This window comes from Macrotis lagotis, chromosome X, assembly GCF_037893015.1.
Source record: "Macrotis lagotis isolate mMagLag1 chromosome X, bilby.v1.9.chrom.fasta, whole genome shotgun sequence".
In the NCBI taxonomy this organism is placed as follows: domain Eukaryota; kingdom Metazoa; phylum Chordata; class Mammalia; order Peramelemorphia; family Peramelidae; genus Macrotis; species Macrotis lagotis.
The window spans coordinates 700,751,119-700,770,830 of record NC_133666.1 but is presented as its reverse complement, the minus strand read 5'-3'; the positions used below and the strand labels follow the sequence as shown (position 1 = coordinate 700,770,830).

The window sequence follows — 19,712 nt, the reverse complement described above, 5'->3', positions numbered from 1 at the left end:
CTGAGACCTCAGATTCTCTAATCACCACCAGGGTCAGGACTCCAGGACCCTGATTGCCTCTCCTCCCTAAGCTCTGCCCTTCAATGTATTCCCTTGGTTGGGGGGGAAGGTGTAAGCATCTGGCAACATGCTATTCCATTTCTATAATAAGTTCAGTCAATTCCACAATATGAATAATGTGAAATATAGTGATTAGAACAGGTATCATGACCAGCTCATGTCAGTCATTCAATAATTCAGACAGAAAAATAAATCAAAGAGAAGATCCAGAAATAGATAAATTATGTTTCTCAGGCTCAGGTACTCTGGAAATTATACATATTTATAAAAGTGCAAAAGGAGATTTCTCTTTCTGAGTAGTATTTTATCTTCCCTACTATATATGAAAAATGTAACATTGTTTTTAAAGTTTGAATTCAAAATCATCTCTCTAACTCCCTTCCTTCCAACTTCCCTGAAGAAGTAAACTTTTTGTTCCCATAATCTACACATAGACAATCCTGCAAAACACATTTCCAAATAAGTCATGTTTCAAAAGAAGTCATAAGGGGCGGCTATGTGGTGCAGTGGATAGAGCATGGCCCTGGAGTCAGGAGTATCAGAGTTCAAATGTGGCCTTAGACACTTAATAATTACCTAGCTGTGTGGCCTTGGGCAAATCACTTAACCTCATTGCCTTGCAAAAACCTAACAAAAACAAAACAAACAAACAAACAAAAAAAGAAGGCAGCAAAAAAAAATCATGAAAACATCAAGTGAAAAATAGCATGTATTGATGTACATTCAGACTCCCATCAGTTGTCTCTGAAAATAGCACTTCCATGATTCCTTGGTTATTATCTTGGAGCTCCATAAGGCTAAGGACTGACGTCTGATGTCGTCACTCAGTTGTACATAATACAATATTGCAGTCATTTATAGAATATTGTTTTTCTCACTTCACTTTGCATCAGATGTTCATGGAAACCTTTTTCAAGTTTTTACTGAGAGCATTCTGCTCATTTCTTAGAGCAAAATACACCACAACTTGTTTAGTCATTCATCAGCTGTCGACATCCCCTTAATTTCCAATTCTTTGCCACCTCTAAATTAACTATATTTTGCATATATAGGTCCCTTTTCCCTTCTTTCTCTTTAGGATACAGATTTAGTAGGGCCACTTCTGGAAAGATGGGCATAATTTCTAGCTGTATGACCTTAAGTCACTTAACCCCATTGCCTTGTAAAAACAACATTAGAGTATTTTTTTTACAAGACTATAGAGAGCTTTAATTCTTTATCTGAAAACTGTCCATTTACCATTTATCAGTTGGGGAAGGACTTGTATTCTTATAGATTTGACAGTTCTACATATATTGGAGTAATAAGATTTCTCTGAAACATGCTAGAAGTTTTTCAAATCTGCCTTTTTTGTGCAAAACTTTTACAATTTCATATAATTTCAGATAATCATCCCCTAATGATTTCTATCACTTGCTTTACCAAATTCTTGACTTTTCCATATATGGGACAGGTAAACTATTCTGTAAGGCCAATTCATCTATGGTAACTCACTTTATATTTACATCATCTACCCAGTTTGATCATTTCTTTGACTACTGTAATGCCTTTTTACCTATTAGACATCACAGTTCCAACATTTGATTCCTTAGTAACACACTATTTGATTATAGCTTTATACTACAGCATGAAATCTGATCTGTCTTGTCATCTTTCTTCACATTTTTCCCCATGAATTCCCATGATTTTTTGTTCTTTCAGATGATTTTAAAAATTATTTTTCTAGCTCTATATTTTCCTTTTTATAATTTGATCAGTGTGTAATGGATTAAGCATAATTATTTAGGTTAAATTGTCATTTTATCATATAATAATTTGGCAATTAATTGGTCATTTGGCGTAAGAGGAAATAAATAAGAATTTAAAGATGACTTTCAGGTTGTGAAGAAAAATAGGGAAATATTGAATGGGGGAAGGGTTAAAAAGATAATGATGATGATTTTATGCCTCTTCTATAAGATCCATCATAGAGTAACCAATCATGTCTACCATATGCCATTTTATTACTTCCTGGGAAACTCACAATTTTAATTTTCTCAATAGGAGTCTGTTCATCTATAACTCACATTTAGAAATTATTGGAAACAAGAGATTGATTTATACAGAAGCTATGTGTCTGAGATCTTTGTCCACAATGAAAAATTTCTCACATGCTATATATCCTTGTTTTCTTCTCATTGCCAATTTTGGAAATTTGGGGAAATGTTTTTCTGTAAGAAAAAACACAGAAAAGACTTCCATGAAATAATGAAAATTGAAATGAATGGAACCAGGAGAACACTGAGCACAGGAACAGTGTGATCTTGTTCAAAGAATAGCTGTGAACAAATAAAAAATTCTCAGTATTATAAATATCCAAATTGATAAATAGAATTATGCATAGCATAGTTAGGTGTATACGTGTATGCACACACACACACATGTGTGTTCAATAGTTCAGGATGGGGAAAGCAAGAGGAAAAGGGGACAGTTTGGAATATAAAATATAAGAAATAAATTTAAGGAAAAATTATTCTAGATTAAAATATAATTTTGAACTATTTTAGAATTATTCATGGTAAGGATTTCAGTTAAAAGGGCCAGAGCTAGAGGTGTTCATTCCTATCATAAAATGATATTTGAAATCATGTAGGATATCTCAAAAGCCAAAGCTCAGTTAATAACTTCTATCTCATAAAACTACATTAAAAATTTGAGGACATCTTACACAATATCAGAAAACTGACCCCTCCCCTCCAAAAAATAGTGATAGAGAATGCATTTCAGACATAAACCAGTTACCATTGCAATTGTTGCTTCAGGATGACTAATATGACTTTCATCTGTTGTTTCTGACCATAAGAGAAAACTTAGTGGATTGTCAGACCTTTAGTGGATGAGTTAGAACATTTAAGTAACAGAAATAAGTGCATTTTCCAATGAGTCCTTCCCCTACCAGAAATACCCCACATGAATCTTTCCATCTCTTTTTATGAAAATGCTCTGATTGCTTAAAGAGGCTTTATTTTAACATTAGAATGTCTCCTTTTATATTCCTGTAATATGTCATTTGTATGGATCTCCAATTCACTTTAAAAAATTTGGACAGTGAAGACTTTGTAGTTGATTAGTCAATTGGTGGTCAATCCTAGACTGACAAACCAAACACATCACTATGTTAACGGCATTCTGCTAATTTCTAGGGACGTAAGTGATAGATTATGCCCAAAAGGAGTATACACTAATAAAACACCAACATGTAATGGGAAGTTAAAGATATAATGCATACCACATGGGAAGGAGATGACCAGAACATGTGGAAATCATATTCTGACAAAGATAAATGAAATAGCTATCGTATGTGAGTCGGGAACCCACAAGCAGGGTTCGGGTTGCAATAGTAAAGAGAAAAAGGGGATATCTCAGTAAGGGTGAAGATGAATTCTGAGGTCTAGGCAGTCATTCAGGAAGTGGGGACATAAGCATTACAATGTTCTTTCATATTGTCGTGAAGATTGAAAGAATGAATTTGAAGCATGATCCATATAGTGCTATAAAATATTATATAATTATTATGACCGCAAAATTAAACTCAGTAATTGTTCATCTAGAAAAATAGTCATGAATTTTCAAGAACAAGTCATGCCAGATCAAAATTTTTTTTTGCCCAGTTAAATGAGAGTTCAACAATATTTGAGCCCACTTTGATATACTCTTTCATATTATTGTATTATTAAAAACTTAGGTAACCATAAAAACAAGACAAAATAAATTTGTAATAATTATGCATATTTATAAAACATTAAGGACAAGACAAAGGAATGTGCATTGGATGATAGGTACATGCAGACCTGGGTAAACGGCAGAAGAAAAAAAAAAGACAATTACTTGGAAGAAGAGTCTTGGGATTTGCTTTTTTGGATATTTGCTTGATGCAGGGTTCTTTATCATTTTGATCAATGATTTGGTTAAAGACATAGATGGCTACTTTACCTTTAAAAATTTTCCTTTTTTAAAAGAATTCTTTTTACAGTCTTTCTTAACCATTTCTTTTTCTCTTTGCTTTAGGTGGCTATACAAAAATTACCCACAAGCCCTGACCATCCTGTTTGCTGTAGAGGACATCAACAAGAACCTAACCCATTGCCCAATCTGACTCTGGGAATCCCACCTTTACTATACCTACCACAGGGTTGAGAGGACCTTGGAGAGATCCCTGCATTGGTAGGGAAGGACCAGTTCATCCCTTCAATTGGAAAAAGTAAATAAATAAAATATATTTTTAAAAAAAATGCATTGAACAGAATTAATGTCATATGGCAATCTTGTTTGCTTTCAATCTAAAACATTGTTCTGCTGTATAGTAAGAAGTTGCCTCTGAGTAAAAACCTTTTCACATTGGTGACATTCTTAACATTTCTCTCCAGTGTGAATTCTCTGATGGACAGTAAGATGGGCCCTTCCTCTAAGAGCCTTTCCAGTGATTATATTCCTAAGGTTTCTCTTCAGTGTGGATTCTCTGATGTTTCCTAAGACCTGCCCTCCAAGAAAAAATCTTTCCACATTGATCACATTCATAAGGTTTCTTTCCAGTGTGGATTCTCTGATGTAAAGTAAGAGTCTCCTTCCTTGCAAAAGTCTTTCCACATTGATTACATTCATAAGGTCTTTCTCCAGTGTGAATTCTCTCATGGGCAGTAAGACAGGGCCTCCGAATAAAGGCCTTTTCACATTGATTACATTTGTATAATCTCTCTCCAGTGTGGATTCTGTGATGATCAATAAGACCAATGCTCTGAGTAAAAGCCTTTCCACACTGATTACATTCATAAGGTCTCTCTCCTGTGTGGATTCTCTGATGTGCAGTAAGATTGTGTTTCCATGTAAAAGCCTTTCCACATTGATTACATTCAAAAGGTTTCAGTCCAAGGTGGATTCTCTGATGTGTATTAAGATGACTCTTTGCGATGAAAGCTTTTTCACATTTATTACACTCATAAGGTTTCTCTCCAGTGTGGATTCTCTGATGTAAAGTAAGACTTTGCTTCCATGGAAAAGCTTTACCACACTGATTACATTCATAAGGTTTCTCTCCAGTGTGAATTCTCTGATGTGCATTAAGTTGGGCTTTCTGAGTAAAAGCCCTTCCACACTGACTGCATTCATAAGGTTTCTCTCCAGTGTGGATTCTCTGATGTTCAATAAAAGCATATCTATGAGCAAAAGTCTTTCCACATTGATAACATTCATAAGGTTTCACTCTAATTTGAATTCTCGCGAGTGCAGCACAGTATTCTCTCCATGTGAAGTCACGAGGACTGTCATTTATGACTCTTTGCTTGTGAGTTTCTTCCACAGAAAGGCTCAGCTTTCCAGTAGTCTTCATTTCAAGTCTGATCATTTTTTCTGAAAGAAACAAAAACGTTCAGACACTACAGAGTTCTAGTCCCTTCCCACCATTGGTAGAATCTACATTCATTTACTTTTCATTTCCCCAGGGAAAGAAAAAACCAACTTCAACCTTATGTGGGCAGAATCAGTCATTTAGATGCCAGTGGCTCACATCCAAAGAAGGGTTATACACAATATCAAGGTGGATAACAACAATAAACGGGTGACGCCAGCAGTGTCAGCATTCTCATGACACTTAAGCTTGGGCCATGGGCTCAGAATAGCCTCAGGACTTGACCCACATCCCAGCAGCTGACACTAGAACACAAGATGGGCATGCTCTGTTCAAAATGCTCAACAAATTGAATCCACCTTTGGGTCTTTCCATTGTTCTTTCATTATCTGCATTTTCAAGTCTTTCATTCTAACCACAAGGACATATGTTGCAAAAATATTAAGTATTCAAATTATTTCATGAACCACCCTCCCTGGTGATCACGTTTAATCTTTTTTTTTTTTTTTTCTGTTTCAGTATCTGAGGTCCCATGCAGAATATAGACATTGTTTTTGGTATTTACCCCAAGCATATGCCAGGATAACCACGACATCTTTCTTTTTAAAAAAAAATCTTTAAATGTCCCTGCTCCTAAAGTAAAAGTGAAATCTTCTAAAAAGCACAACTTAAAAAATGCATGGGATATCCTATATCTGAAAATGTGCCTCCTGGAGGAATAGAGGTAAGTATCTTTTTGTAAGGAAGTTGACAGTGTGCTTCACAATTAGTCCTCTTGCAACTCTTTCCCTTTGAACTCAGGTACTTCCGACTCCAGGACCGGTGCTTTATCCACTGCACCACCTAGCCGCCCTGCAACTCTTTCCCTTTGGAGGGTCACGCATCTCTTGAAGGACTGAGACACAATGATCCAAGGGATACGAGTTAAAAACTTGTTAATGGTAATTGAAGCAGTAACTGTTCAGTTGGGCTACAGAGGTATTTGTCCTCTGTGACAAGTCTGTTTATTTGAACCTTAATAGATTTGTTTCTACAGTGATTCCAAACTATTATGAGCATGAAGACACTGCTTCTTAGTGATTATGTGGTGATCATACCAAACTCTGTTTTATGCATCATTTCTTTTTTTTTATTTTTATTTTTTAGGTGTTTTTTTTTTTTTGCAAGGCAATGGGGTTAAGTGGCTTGCCCAAGGCCATATAACCAGGTAATTATTAAGTGTCTGAGGCCAGATTTGAACTCAGGTACTCCTGACTCCAGGGCCGGTGCTCTATCCACTACGCCACCTAGCTGCCCCCATTTCCTTTTACAGTCTCAATTATACCAAATTATTTCTAAATTTCCAGGAAGGTTGAACATTTATGTGCAACTGCTCACAGTCATGCAAAGACCCTCAATGGCTATCTTCACTTCAGAAGAATATTCTCATTTCCAATTGACCTTGTAATCGCATCTTATCAAACCTGTACTCACCAGATCAAAATCACTTGAGTGTGCAAACTTGCAGGAGTAATGGCAGACTAATGGAAAACCATGGTCCTAGACATGCACAGGAGAGGCCATCAGGAAAACTATGGCCCTCCACAATTTTCCTATGAAAAAGACCTTAATGTGATGCCCATTGAAATACTAAGGTGGTTTTCTAGGTGGAATTTATCCTCTGTTTATATAACTCTTCTATGTGAGAATTCATAAAGGAATTAGTTGGCATATGAATTAATCCTTCAGTAGAGTTTCAGGGAAAGGGTAGCCAGTTTATCAGTAGTAGAAAAACAAAACTTAAAGGAATAATTCTATTCTTTCCAAGTTGTTTTGTAAAAAAAATGATATTTTTATGAAACAATATTTGCAATTGACCCACATATACATTTCTCAAGTCTACTGCTTTTCATGAGCCAACAGATAAATAAATCATTTTAAAAGCAAGTCATTCACTTTGAGGTCTGAGAGCTTTAAAAAATGGATTTCCATCCCTTATAGGGAGCACATCCAATACTACATTCATTTATAAGTCCACTGCTTGTCATGAACCAACAGAAAATAAAACATTTTAATTAGTCATTCACTTGGAGTGGTTGGAAAGTTTGAAATGATGGATTTTCATCCCTCAGAGGGAGCATGTCTGGTACTATGTTCATTTCCACCTCATATGTATGAATATTTTCATCATATAATCTTTAAAAGTCAGAAAGAAAATAGGAGTGAAATAGATATAATTGTTGTTTTGTGTGTAAATGTTATATATATATATATATATATTTATATTTATATATATATATATATGTACACACACACACATATATATAAAACAAACAAGATATTTGCAATTGGCCTGCAAATACATTGGCCAAATATGCTACTTATCTAGCCAATAGAAAAATAAATCTTTTTATCAGTAAGCAAGCAATTAATTGTGACGAATTTGAGCTTAAGAAAATGTATCCCTCAATAGGAGCAATTTTCTATCCATTCCCCCCCTCATTTATTTGTGAAGATTTTCACCATTTTCTCTTTAAAAATCAGAATACAACTGATGTTGCATTGGAGAGCATGCAGGACCTTGAATCATGAAGATCCCAGTTCCTGTCCCAAGTCAGAAACAGCTAGTCCTGACTCTAGGAAAGTCATAGGACCTCTGCTTGCCTCAGTTTCTCTGTCTGTAAAATGGGCATGATAGCACTCACTTCTGAGGATAAAATGAGAATATTTCTGCAGTAGGTACTGTAAAAATGCTAACCAATTGTTTATATTGTGATTATTTCCTCCCCACGTCTTCTCTCCTTCTTAAATGATTATTATCCTCCCCCTTGTAAACCCTTATTTCCAATTTCTCTACATGAATGTCTATTCATGAACATGTCCTTTTCTGTACATAACTTTTCTTGGGAAACTAGATTCTAGGCTCTATGACAGCTGACATAGGGGCAGCTGGGTGACGCAGTGGATAGAGCATCTGCCCTTGAGTCAGGAGGACCAGAGTTCAAACCTAGTCTCAGACATTTCAAACTTACCAGCTGTATTACTTTGGACAAGTCACTTAACCCCATTATCCCATAAAAAACATCCTAGCCTCATGGTTTAGCATAGCAACTAAAGTAGAAGGTGTTTTACAGCACTTCTTCCAGATCTTTGAATTCCTTCTACCCACCCCACCACCCTATTAAAAGCTTGCTTCTACCACCCCTACCACTGAAAAACACTGGATATTTATCAAGGGTCATCTTATACTTCTCCTCTCAAATGAATAAGATAAACTTTCTTCTCCTTTTTGACCTCTAGATCAGATGGCTAAATTATTTTTCCTTGATAAAGAAAATCCCTTTACTCATACACATAATCCCATTTCAACCCTTCAATTGCCCTATTTCTATAAAAAATGATTTTATAAAATTTTCTATTTATCAGTTTCTTCTCTATATTTAAATAACATCTTTTTCATTTGCCCTTTATATTCAATTTGGGTAATTATAATGGTCAAGAAAAAAAAAGGAAAAAAGAAACTCTTTGCAGTCTAGCTCCTGATTTCATTATTTGACTGAATCCCATCTCTCAAAAATTACAAATAACCACAAAATCGCTTAATTTGAAAGGTCATCCCCTAATCCTAATAGGTCTTGACTTCTCTGCAGTCTTTGGCACTTTTGTTTATCTTCGCTTCTCTAGATATGAGTGGCATTACTCTCTTCTGGTGCTACCACATCCATAGGGAAAACCATTCTTTAGCCCCAAACTTCCCATCTTCTTATATTCTTTTTTTTTTTTAAATTTAAGGCAATGGGGCTAAGTGACTCACCCAAAGTCACATAGCTAGGTAATTAGTGTCTGAGGCTGGATTTGAACTCAGGTCCTCCTAACTCCAAGGCTGGTGCTTTATCCACTGTGCCACCTAGCTGTCCCTTCTTATATTCTTAATGCTGTATCAAAGGCAGCTCCCAAAAGTCCAGGCTCAGAAATGAAGTCCCATGTCCTTCTCATTAGCTCCCACACATTCCCTCTCCTGACACACAAACATACAATCTGAATCAAACTCCTCTTGATTTTTCCTCTCTGCCTTCTTTCACATCTATCTGTTTCTCTTTCAACATTGTCCTTGTCTTGGTTCGGACCCTTGACATTCTCACAGCTGAGATGTTTGTAAGAGCCTGATGGTCCAGCTGCCCCAGTCCTATCACTCCTCCAGCCAGTGGCAAATTCTTTCCAAAGCTCTCCTTTGAGCATGTTACCACCCACTCAACAATATTCCAAAGCAAAAGGATCAAATAAAAAATCCTATCTACAGCTTTTAAAGCACTGAATCACCAATCTGTCTCCAACTCTGCCAACCTTCTTTCACCCTATTCCCACCATATAGGCTACAGCTCAGTGATGTGGGCCTCCCTTCTCTTCAGGGAACAGGATCCACTTCTAGACTCTGGGTTTCCCTTGCCATTTCTGTTGCCTAGAATGCTCTCCTGGTTCCCCTGATGGCCTACCTAGAGATCACCTTCTATGATAAGACTTTACTAGTTCTACTTAAATTAGGGGTGGTTAGGTAGTGAAGTGGATAGAGGACAGGTCCCAGAATCAGGAGAAACTGAGTTCAAATCCAGAATCAGAGGACTGATACTTTCTAGTTTTATGATATTGGCCAAGTCACTAAACTTGCCCACTAAAACAACAACAAAAATGATGGTCTAATCTCACTAGATTTGCTCCAATGTATCTTGTCCATAGTGAGTTTCTACATAGTTGCTGGACTGTTCTCATTCCCCAACAGACAAGGGAGCAGATAAAAGTTTCTTGTCTCTATTTATGTCCTTGGTGCTTTGCACAGGGCCTGGAACATCATAGGTGCTTAGATGTTTGCTGATTTGAAGAAAGTCTAGGAAAGAGTTCAGTTGGGATAATCTAAGCCCCTTTTGTATTTTCAGAAGAAGTCCCTGCCCCCAAATTCAAAATGCCTACTTTTAGCATCATCGATTGACTCCTGGAGCTGAATAAGCCATGGAATCCAACTCCTTCATATTGCAGATGAAGAAACTAAAGTCAGAGGTTTAGTGACAGGCCCAAGATGGCCCTGCTATGAAATAACTGAAAAAAATCCCAAAGCAGGACTTCACGTCTCCAAAGGTTAGCACGGGTTCAATAATAACACACAGAAGTCTCCTGTAATCAGGGCTCTCATCGACTTACTGCTTCACCTCACTCACCTGGACAGTAGGTCCTCAGGTCTTCTTCCTGCAGCATCCATGGAGCTTCCTTTTGTTCAGAATAAGAGATCACATCTTGTTTGGTAACTGGAATTCCTGGGAAGAATCAATTAGGAATGAGATGAAAAGAAACTTGAAATTTAGGTTTATTTTTTTTGGAAAGGAGTGTAAATAGAGTTGCCACATTTTGAGAACCACCTCATTCTGTTAGTACATAGGAATCTGTCCTCAACCATTAGTGCCTGTAATGCAAAAGTCCCAATAGGACATATGCTGTAGAAAATGGCCAAACCCAACTCAAGTTCAAAAGGGTTTTTAAGACCAGTTTTTGAATCCCAGAAACAGGAACCTTGAGGAACCAGCTTTCTCCTGTTGCCTCCCTGAGACTCACTCATAGAAACATGCAGAAACCCATTTACTATTGCTCTGGAGAGTCTTTGCCTCTTCAGTTGAGATTCCCCTGCTGGCAAATTTGAGAAACCCTTCTTGATCTAGTTCTCTTTCTTGGCCTGTCTATTGTTTTTGACAATTCTTGAAGCATGTAAGAAGGACCTACAGGGTGGTCCCTGGGACTCCTGAAGGACAGAGCATTTATTTTGAGTTCTGGGGAGAGGTAGAAAAGGATGCTATGCAACCAGGTTGGAATCAGGAAATTCAATCTTGGAGAACCTTCTTCACAGGATAAACTCATCACACCTTTTCCATTATTGTGAAATTAGAGGCAACTGAAAGTGCAGTGAGGAGAGCCCTGGACCTCAAGTGAGGAAAGCCAGAGGCTAAATCCAACCTTAGACAGTTACTAGCTATGGGTCCCTAGACAAACATTTAACCTCTATTTGCCTCAGTTTCCTCAATTATCAAAATGGGGATAATTATATGGTCTAACTTGAAAAGTTGTTATCAGGGTGAAGTGATATATTGTAAAGACATAGAAGTTGGCCAACAACAGTTGAAAACAAATGGTTATTTTCTTCCCTTCTTTTCCTATTATCTGTTCTAGAATTTGGGGGCAATCTGAAGGAAGAGTAAGGCCAAACTGTCTGTGCTATGGCAAACTGTGAGCTGTAAGCTATGGATTGATACTTATTGAAAAGGAAAATATTCCAAATGCTAGACCCATCTGACAGAGTAAGACTTGCAATGAAAAACTGCCTGAAGAGTGTTCAGAGATTGGCCTGGCAAACCTCGTGCCCAGGTAGATAATAAACCGAACTATCTCTGAGATTGGTTCCACATCAGAGATGCTTCCAAAATGATATCTTTGTCCTGAAGCTACCTAGAACTGGTACGCAATAGCTTCAGGAGGAATGATGCAGAATCTCAGGCTCCTACTCCAAAATGCAAAGATATTTTACAGGCAAGCAAGCCTTCTCTCTCTAAATTGATCAAACCTTCCACAGAAGGGAATAAAGATGTTTCCATTGATTGCAGACTCGGTGGTACCGGGGAAGCATCCTCACCCACAGAGAGCAGGTTCTGAACATTCTCCAGCATGACCTCCTTGTACAACTGCTTCTGAGGATGATCCAAGAGGCTCCACTCCTCTGAGGTGAAGTCCACAGCCACATCCTTGAATGTCACCAACTCCTAGACCATCAAGATCATCAAATAGAGAATTGAAAGACTCCTCAGAATTAAAGAGCTCAGTCCTCATCAATTCCAGGAGTAAACTGAAGCACAGAAAGGGATTTACCCAGAGTTCATACCCTGTATAAGAGGTAGAGTCAGCTCTAGGACTCACAGTCATTAAGAAATTGATGGGATTTTGAGAAAGCATTTTATGTGATCAATGAGAATAAAACTGTGAAATGTCTTACAATGTGTAATCAGGGAGAAAATTTGCTATCTATTTATGATATGGTAAGTGATTTTGTGGAGGAGAAAGGGAAAGGGTGATAGGAAATTTTTTCTTTATAAGACCACATAGGAGTGAAGTTTGGGATGATGATGGTAGAAGTCAGAAATTTCCAGGCTCTCAAGATTTTCTCCACAAATTGATAGAAAATCACCAAGAAATAAAGGTAGAACAAGCAAAAATTGAGAAAAAAAATCAGAATATGGAATGAGGTGATTTTAAAAAAAGTTTTTTATGTTGTCATTATGATGATAATCTTGGAAAAGTCCAAAGATTCAATTAAAAGAATATCTTGGGGCAGCTATGTGGTACAGTGGATAGAGCATCAACCTTGGAGTCAGGAGTCCCTGAGTTCAAATCTGACCTCAGACACTTAATAATGACCTAGCTATATGGCCTTGGGCAAGTCACTCAACACCATTGTCTTGCAAAAACCTGAAAACAGGGGGAGGCTAGGTGGCGCAGTGGATAGAGCACTGGCCCTGAAGTCAGGAGTACCTGAGTTCAAATCAAGCCTCAGACATTTAATAATTACCTGAGTGGCCTTGGGCAAGCCACTTAACCCCACTGCCTTGCAAAAAAACAAACCAAAAAACCCCCTAAAAACAAAATAACAACAACAAAAAAAGAATATCTTTTCAAAGTAACAGGATATAAAGTAAATCTATATAAATCATCAGCTTTCCTTTATGTCATGAACAAAACTCTGGGAGAAGAGTTAATAAAAAATGCTCTATTTTAAATAACTCTAGATCTTATGTGATGTAGTGAATTGAGCAGCAACTGTGGAAGACTTGGAGTTCAACTCCAGAATCAGATACTTAGCACTCACTGTTTGACCCTGGGTAAGTCATTTATTTAATCCTGATTGCTTCACATAAAGGACCATATCCAGTCATCCTGATTCAGATCTGGTCACTGGGGCCAGATGGCTATGGGAGAGAAATCAAGGCTGGTAACTTAGCAAAACACCCCCTCAGTCAAAATCAAATTCACTTGCTTGTCATGACATCTCCTCCCTGATACCATGATCATCTTTGAGAAGGAAGGACAAACAATAAAAGCTTACAATAAATGGGGATATGGAGGCTAACATAAGCCTAGGACTTTTTAAATAAAATTATGGAAAAACTTTTTAAACAAATAAAATAGGTCTCAATAATTGAAAAGATGTTCTTTATGACACTGACAGGACTAATATAAGAAACGTAATTTTTTTCCAAAATAATTTATAAATTCAATGCTCTCCCAATTAAATTGCCAAATGCATATTTTACTGAAATAGGTAAAATTATCTTAACTCATTTGGAAAAACAAGAACATTGAGATTATTAAAAGAAATAATGAAAAAGTATAAGGAAAGCTGGTATAGCAAGGTATCCCCTTGAGTCTGTATTATAAAGCAGTAATTATCAAAATGATGCCATATTGCTAAAAAAATGGAAAGGTAAATCAGCAGAATTGAGTAGATAAAAAAATTATGGTAGAAATAGTCATAATAACCATGGAGTTGACTTTAGATTTTGGGATAAGAATTCATTATTTGGTCAAATTTTTGGGGAAAGCATTTTGGCAGAAACTGGACATGGATCAATATTTCACACCAAAGTCAAAATGGACACATGACCAAGATATTTAGAGTTTCTACAAGAAAATTAAAAGACCAAAGAATATATTGCTTATCAGACATAAGGATTGGTAAACAATTTGTAAATTAAAAAGGGAGAGAGAGCAAAGTTAGGTATAAAAAGGATAAATATGATTACATTAAATTAAAAAGTTTCTGGACAAATTAATCCAATATAGCCAGGATCTGAAGGAAAGCAGAAAATTGGAGGGCAACTGTTATAGACTGTTAATCAGGAAGGTTTCCTATAAAAAAATAAAGAACGTTGTGAAATCTATAAAAATATGAGTCATCCCTCAATTGATAAATTGTTCAAGGATGCAAGTGGGCAGTTTTCGAATGATAAAATTCAAATAGTTTATAATCATATAAAATACTCTAAATCCTTATAGAGAAATGCAAATGAACACAACTTTGAGACATCATTTTATGCCTATCAGATCAGCTAAAAGACTAGAAGGGGAAAGTGACAAATACTGGGGAGCATTTGGAAAAATGGGGACACTAATTCATCGTTGTTGATATTGTCCAACGGTCCAGCGATTTTAGAGAGAAATTTGGAATTATGTCCAAACAATTTTACATCTACCTTATTCTTTGACACAACAATACCACCATTACTTCTATTTCCAAAGGTGATTGAACATAAAGGAAAACCCCAATCTGTGCTAAAATTTTATAAAAATTCTCTTGTGAAGGGAAAGACCTGGAAATTTCGGGGATGCCCCTCAATTGGGGAATGGCCAAACAAGTTGTAGTGTATGAATTGTGATGGAATCCTGCTGCGCTATGTGAAGTGATGAGCTCTAGGATTTTAGAAAAATCTGGAAAGGATTGCATAAAATAATGAAGTGAAATGAGCGGAAGCAAGAGGATACTGAATACAATGATAGCAATATCGTTTTAGGAATGACCTTGAACAAATAGGTTACTTTTTTTCTATTATAAAAACCCAAGATATTATAAATGACATGAAGAATGGATACAATAATTGTATCTAGCCATCTTTTTTTTAACTTTTTTTTTTTTTTTAGATTTTTCAAGGCAATGGGATTGTGGCTTGCCCAAGGCCACACAGCTAGGTACTTACCCCTGACTCCAGGGCCGGTGCTCTATCCACTGCTCCACTTAGGTGCCCCAGTACCTAGCCATCTTGAAGAGGAATTTGGAGCTAACTCTAAACTGCAAGAAATTGTGCACTCTTTGACCTAGCAATATCCCTAAGGTCCCTAAAGACATTCAAGAAAGGGGAAATGATTGATTTGTACAAAAATATTTCTAGCAGCTCTTTTTGTGGGGGTTAAGAATTGGAAAAGGAGAAGATACTCATCAATTGGGAACGGAAAAATAACTGTGGTATATGGGTGTGATGGAATATTATTGTGCTAAAAATGGCAAGCAGGATGACTTACGTACAAAATGACTTAAAAGAAATTGTTTTACATGATTGCACACATATAACCATTTTGAATATATATATACATATACACACCAGATTATTTATCATTTCAGAGAGGGTAGTGACGAGGGAGGGAGGTAGACCAGAGAACTCAAAAGTTGAAAAAGTGTTTCAAAATTGTTTCAAAATTGAAATTTGGGAAATATATTTTCCACAAAGAAATTGGAAAAGAGAATCCTGAGAAGCACCGTGTGACCTGAGGCACAAGGACCTGAGAAGCACCCAGATGTCTAGGAAGTTATTATTCGTGATGTGGCAGAACTTGCAAGTTCCTTGTAATCATGGAGAACTTAACAACAGACAGGGAGGGCACCAATTTCAGGTGGGGGGGCTCAGTGCAGAAAATCCCGAGGGCCGCATGGATCAGTTGAAACCACAGAAGAAGAGAGCAGGGCAGAGGCGTGACTCCTGGCTTCTGTTTCATGATTACTTTTTGGGAAAGAAACCATCCCCAAGGAAGGCATTATCAAGCTCCCATGCCCCAAGTCTATAGAAGTGGATTGGGGTGCTCCCCTGGGGCTAGTCTGGGGTCAGACTGTACTCACCTGAGGTGGGGGGCTGGCTGAGGCTCCCAGGGCCCATTCCCTCAGAGTCCAGGCTGCCTATGTATGTAGCAGCAAATTAAGCAAAATGACACCATTATAGTAAGTCCCTCTATCTTAGCTTGGTCTTTCCCTCCCTTGGGGTCCTACCTCCCCCCACCCCACATACACACACACACACACACACACACATTTTGTGAACTCACAAGACTAACGGCCAAAACCTTTACTACAAGAACTCACACCAAAAGGGAAAGGTTGGAATTCTCTGCCTTTCTAATGCCCAGGAGCCAGCTTGGAGCCAGGGAAAGCTCCCCTTCTGTGTGGGCCCAGGCTGCCGGCCTTTGTTCTCACTCTCTGGGTGATTGCTAGTTTTGAATCTTTTTGTTTTTTTTGTTTTTTAGATTTTGCTAGGCAGTGGGGCTAAGTGGCTTGCCCAGGGCCACACAGCCAGGTCATTATGAAGCGTCTGAGGCCAGATCTGAACCCAGGTCCTCCTGCCTCCAGGGCCGGGGCTCTATGCACGGTGCCACCTAGCGGCCCCACTGGTTTGGGATCTTGTTAATAAAACTTGTTATCTCCTACTTTGGGGTCCGGATTTGAGCCGGTACCTGCTTGGGCCGGGCCTTGGGCCTCCGCAGCCTGACCTGGGAGGGAGGAGCCCAGAGGGGAGAGGGCTTTCCAAGGGCCCGGGTCCCCAGGAGGCTCCCAGGGCCAGGCCCTGTCCTGGGGGGGAGGCCAGCAGGCCGCAGCGAGGGTCAGGCTAGGCAAGGAGGATAGAAAAAGGAAGGCCATTTCCCTCCCTCCTCTTCATGCTTCCCTTCTAGCCCCTCCGCTGCCCAGCCCCCTCCAGGCCCAGGAGGCAGAAGGGGTTGGAGTGGGGTCAGGCTGTGCCCGGGGGCTCTCCCTCCACCTGCTCCTCGCCCCCCCCCAGCTGGCACACTTTATCTGGCCAACAGACAGGAGCACGGCCGGGGAAGTTGAGGTTGGGAGGAATGGGCAGGCAAGCTGGAGGCTGGGAGCCAGACTCTAGCATTCACCTGTGGGCTCAGAGAGGAGGCAGGGAAGGAGGAGGGCCTGGGGGCCAGGACCTTCTACCAGAGCTCTTGGCAGGGCCAGGGCTGCACGGGACAGTGTGGGAGAGCAGACGGACTGTGTCCTTCAGTCCAGCTGGGAGGCTGGAGATGGGGAGCCACGGGTGGGAGGTCTGAGGCGGAAGCAGCCCAAGGGGGGCAGGAAAGAGCTTTGGTAGTGGTGTGCAAAGTGGGCTTCTGGGGGCGGGGAGGCCAGCCACCTGGCTTCTGGAGGGCGGGACGAACCAACTTCACCAGAAGATGAGGACAGGAAAACGGGCGCCTGGCTCCTGCTAGCAAGGGTGCTGCTGCTGCACTCCTGTGGGCCAGGTCTTAAGTCGGGGAAGTGTGACTAATCTTGCATGGAGAGTCTGGGAAAGCCAGGCTTGAGAGGGAAGGGCCGCCCCAGGCCCCGGAGGACTAGAGGAGAATGAGAGCTAAAGGCCAGAGCAGCCAGAAGAGGCCGGGAAACCTGGGGGGAGCAGGGGGAGGGAAGGGGAGGCAGAGGCCGGGAGGCTCAGGCTCACACCTACCTGCGACATGCAAGCACAGGACAGGTTTCCCGGAAGTAGGGAGGGCTCGGCACCCAGGGAAGAAAGAAAAATTGGAGCTCCAGGGAAAATAGAGCATTCTCAGTTCAAAGACTTCCTGCTTCCCGCCAGCCCTCTCTGGGAGGGCCCTCCTAGTCCCAGAAGCACCACCCAGCGCAGGCCTGAGGCCTCAGATCCTCCAATCACAGGCAGGGGACTGCAGACCCCTGACACCCTCTCCTCCCTAAACCCTGCCCTCCATCACCTGAAATCCCTATTCCACTGCAGTGACCCTTCTTCTGGAAGGCAGGGCTGGCACCTCACTGATGCGGAAACGACTCACATCCATGAGACCAGGGACTCCCACAGCACAGCATCCAGGTCTTCTGGCGATGGCCTGGACCATGGGGAGAGATCAGGTCTGAAAAAGGTAAGGAACAGGCTGTCTCTTCACCACACTCCCCACACTATAATGAAAATGATGCGCAAACCCTGTCGTCCTTCATTTGATGTCACGGGTTTCCTTGATCGTGAAGGACGATATCTTCTAACTTTGATGCCGTTCTCTGTATATTTTAGAAATGAGACTTTTATCAGAACTTCTCCTTGTGAAGATTGCTTCCCAGGTTTCTGCTTTCTGATTTAGGAGGCGTTCATTTTATTAGTGCAAAAACGTTTTTTGTTGTTTTAGCTTTTGCAAGGCAATGGGTTTACGTGACTTTCCTCACTATAATGAAAACGACGTGTAAATTATGTCGTCATTCATCTGATGTCATGGCTTTCCTCGACTATGAAGGACAGCAATAATTATATATAGCTATTTTCTTATTTCACTTCTTTTTTGGTTTTTGCAAGGCAGTGGGGTTAAGTGACTTGCTCAAGATCACACGGCTAAGCAATTATTAAGTGTCTGAGGCCAAATTTGAACTCAGGTCCTCCTGATTCCAGGGCTGGGGCTCCATCCACTGTGCCACCTAGCTGCCCCCCCCCAACTTTTAAATTTAATAGAGTCAAAACCATTTATTTTGCAATTTATAACATACTCTTTTCTTACATTTTCCCCAAGACCTTAGAGAGCTTTAATTCTTCATCCAAAACCTGCTTGTTTATATCCACTGACTGTCTACCAACTGGGAAATGACTTGTATTCTTAGAGCTTTGACTCCGTTCTCCACACATTTGAGTAATAAGATTTTTCTGAGAGAAATTTGCTGCAAGTTTTTCAAAGTTTTCTGCATTAATAAATGTGTCCATAGATCCAACAGAGTATTTCTTGGCCAATTAATGTATCTATGGTATTGCACTTTCTGTCTAAATCCTATGTCCATTTTGACCTTATTTTGGTGCAGGATGTGAGTTGCCTGATCCACTGGACCCATTACTCTCTCTCTCTCTCTCTTTTTTTTAGGTTTTCCAAAGGCAAATGGGGTTAAGTGACTTGCCCAAGGTCTCATAACTAGGTAATTATTAAGTGTCTGAGGTCGGATCGGAACTCAGGTCCTCCTGACTCCAGGGCAGTGCTCTGTCCACTGCTCCACCTAGCTGTCCCTTGGTGGCAATTTTAGATAGCCACAACTTAACATGTTAAGGAAAGCTTCATTTATTCCAGGCTTTCTAGAATTTTTCAAAATGGAAATAGTGTTTTTTGATCAAAAATTTTTCTTCATCTATTGAGACAATCATTTGATTTCAGTTGGTTTTATTCTTCATATGGTCAGTTAACTGTGTTTCCCTTTGATTGAACCAGACCCTGTATTCCCAGTATGACCTTATAGTCATACGGTATGATTCTTGCTATATATTGTTCTGATCTCCTTGTTAGTATTTTAAAAAAAAATTTTTGCATCAATATTGCAACAATATTTGTATTAATATGGTTTTTCCTCTGGTTTTGCTCTTTCAGCTTGATAAATCACCATTATATTTGTAGCATTATATCAATTTGTTTGTATTCTTTCTTTGTCCAATTTTCCAAATAGTAATCATAATAATCA

General features: G+C 39.3%; 1 protein-coding gene and 1 long non-coding RNA gene across 2 annotated transcripts in view; one reads left to right on the top strand and one right to left on the bottom strand.

Moving 5' to 3' along the window:
• Positions 1-2,757: 2,757 nt before the first annotated feature.
• Positions 2,758-17,869, bottom strand: LOC141497148 (uncharacterized). Its single transcript, XM_074199795.1, has 5 exons — positions 17,722-17,869; positions 16,119-16,175; positions 12,024-12,219; positions 10,633-10,728; positions 2,758-5,445 (listed from the first exon to the last, which is right to left on the bottom strand). Exons 1-5 carry the CDS (start codon positions 17,728-17,730, stop codon positions 4,532-4,534), a joined length of 1,272 nt encoding a protein of 423 aa, XP_074055896.1. The 5' UTR covers positions 17,731-17,869; the 3' UTR covers positions 2,758-4,531.
• Positions 17,659-19,712, top strand: part of LOC141497235 (uncharacterized) — a 38,305-nt gene continuing 36,251 nt past the window's right edge. Inside the window, exon 1 of the long non-coding RNA XR_012471254.1 lies at positions 17,659-18,148. This is a non-coding gene — a long non-coding RNA (uncharacterized LOC141497235). The remainder of the gene's footprint in view (positions 18,149-19,712) is intronic.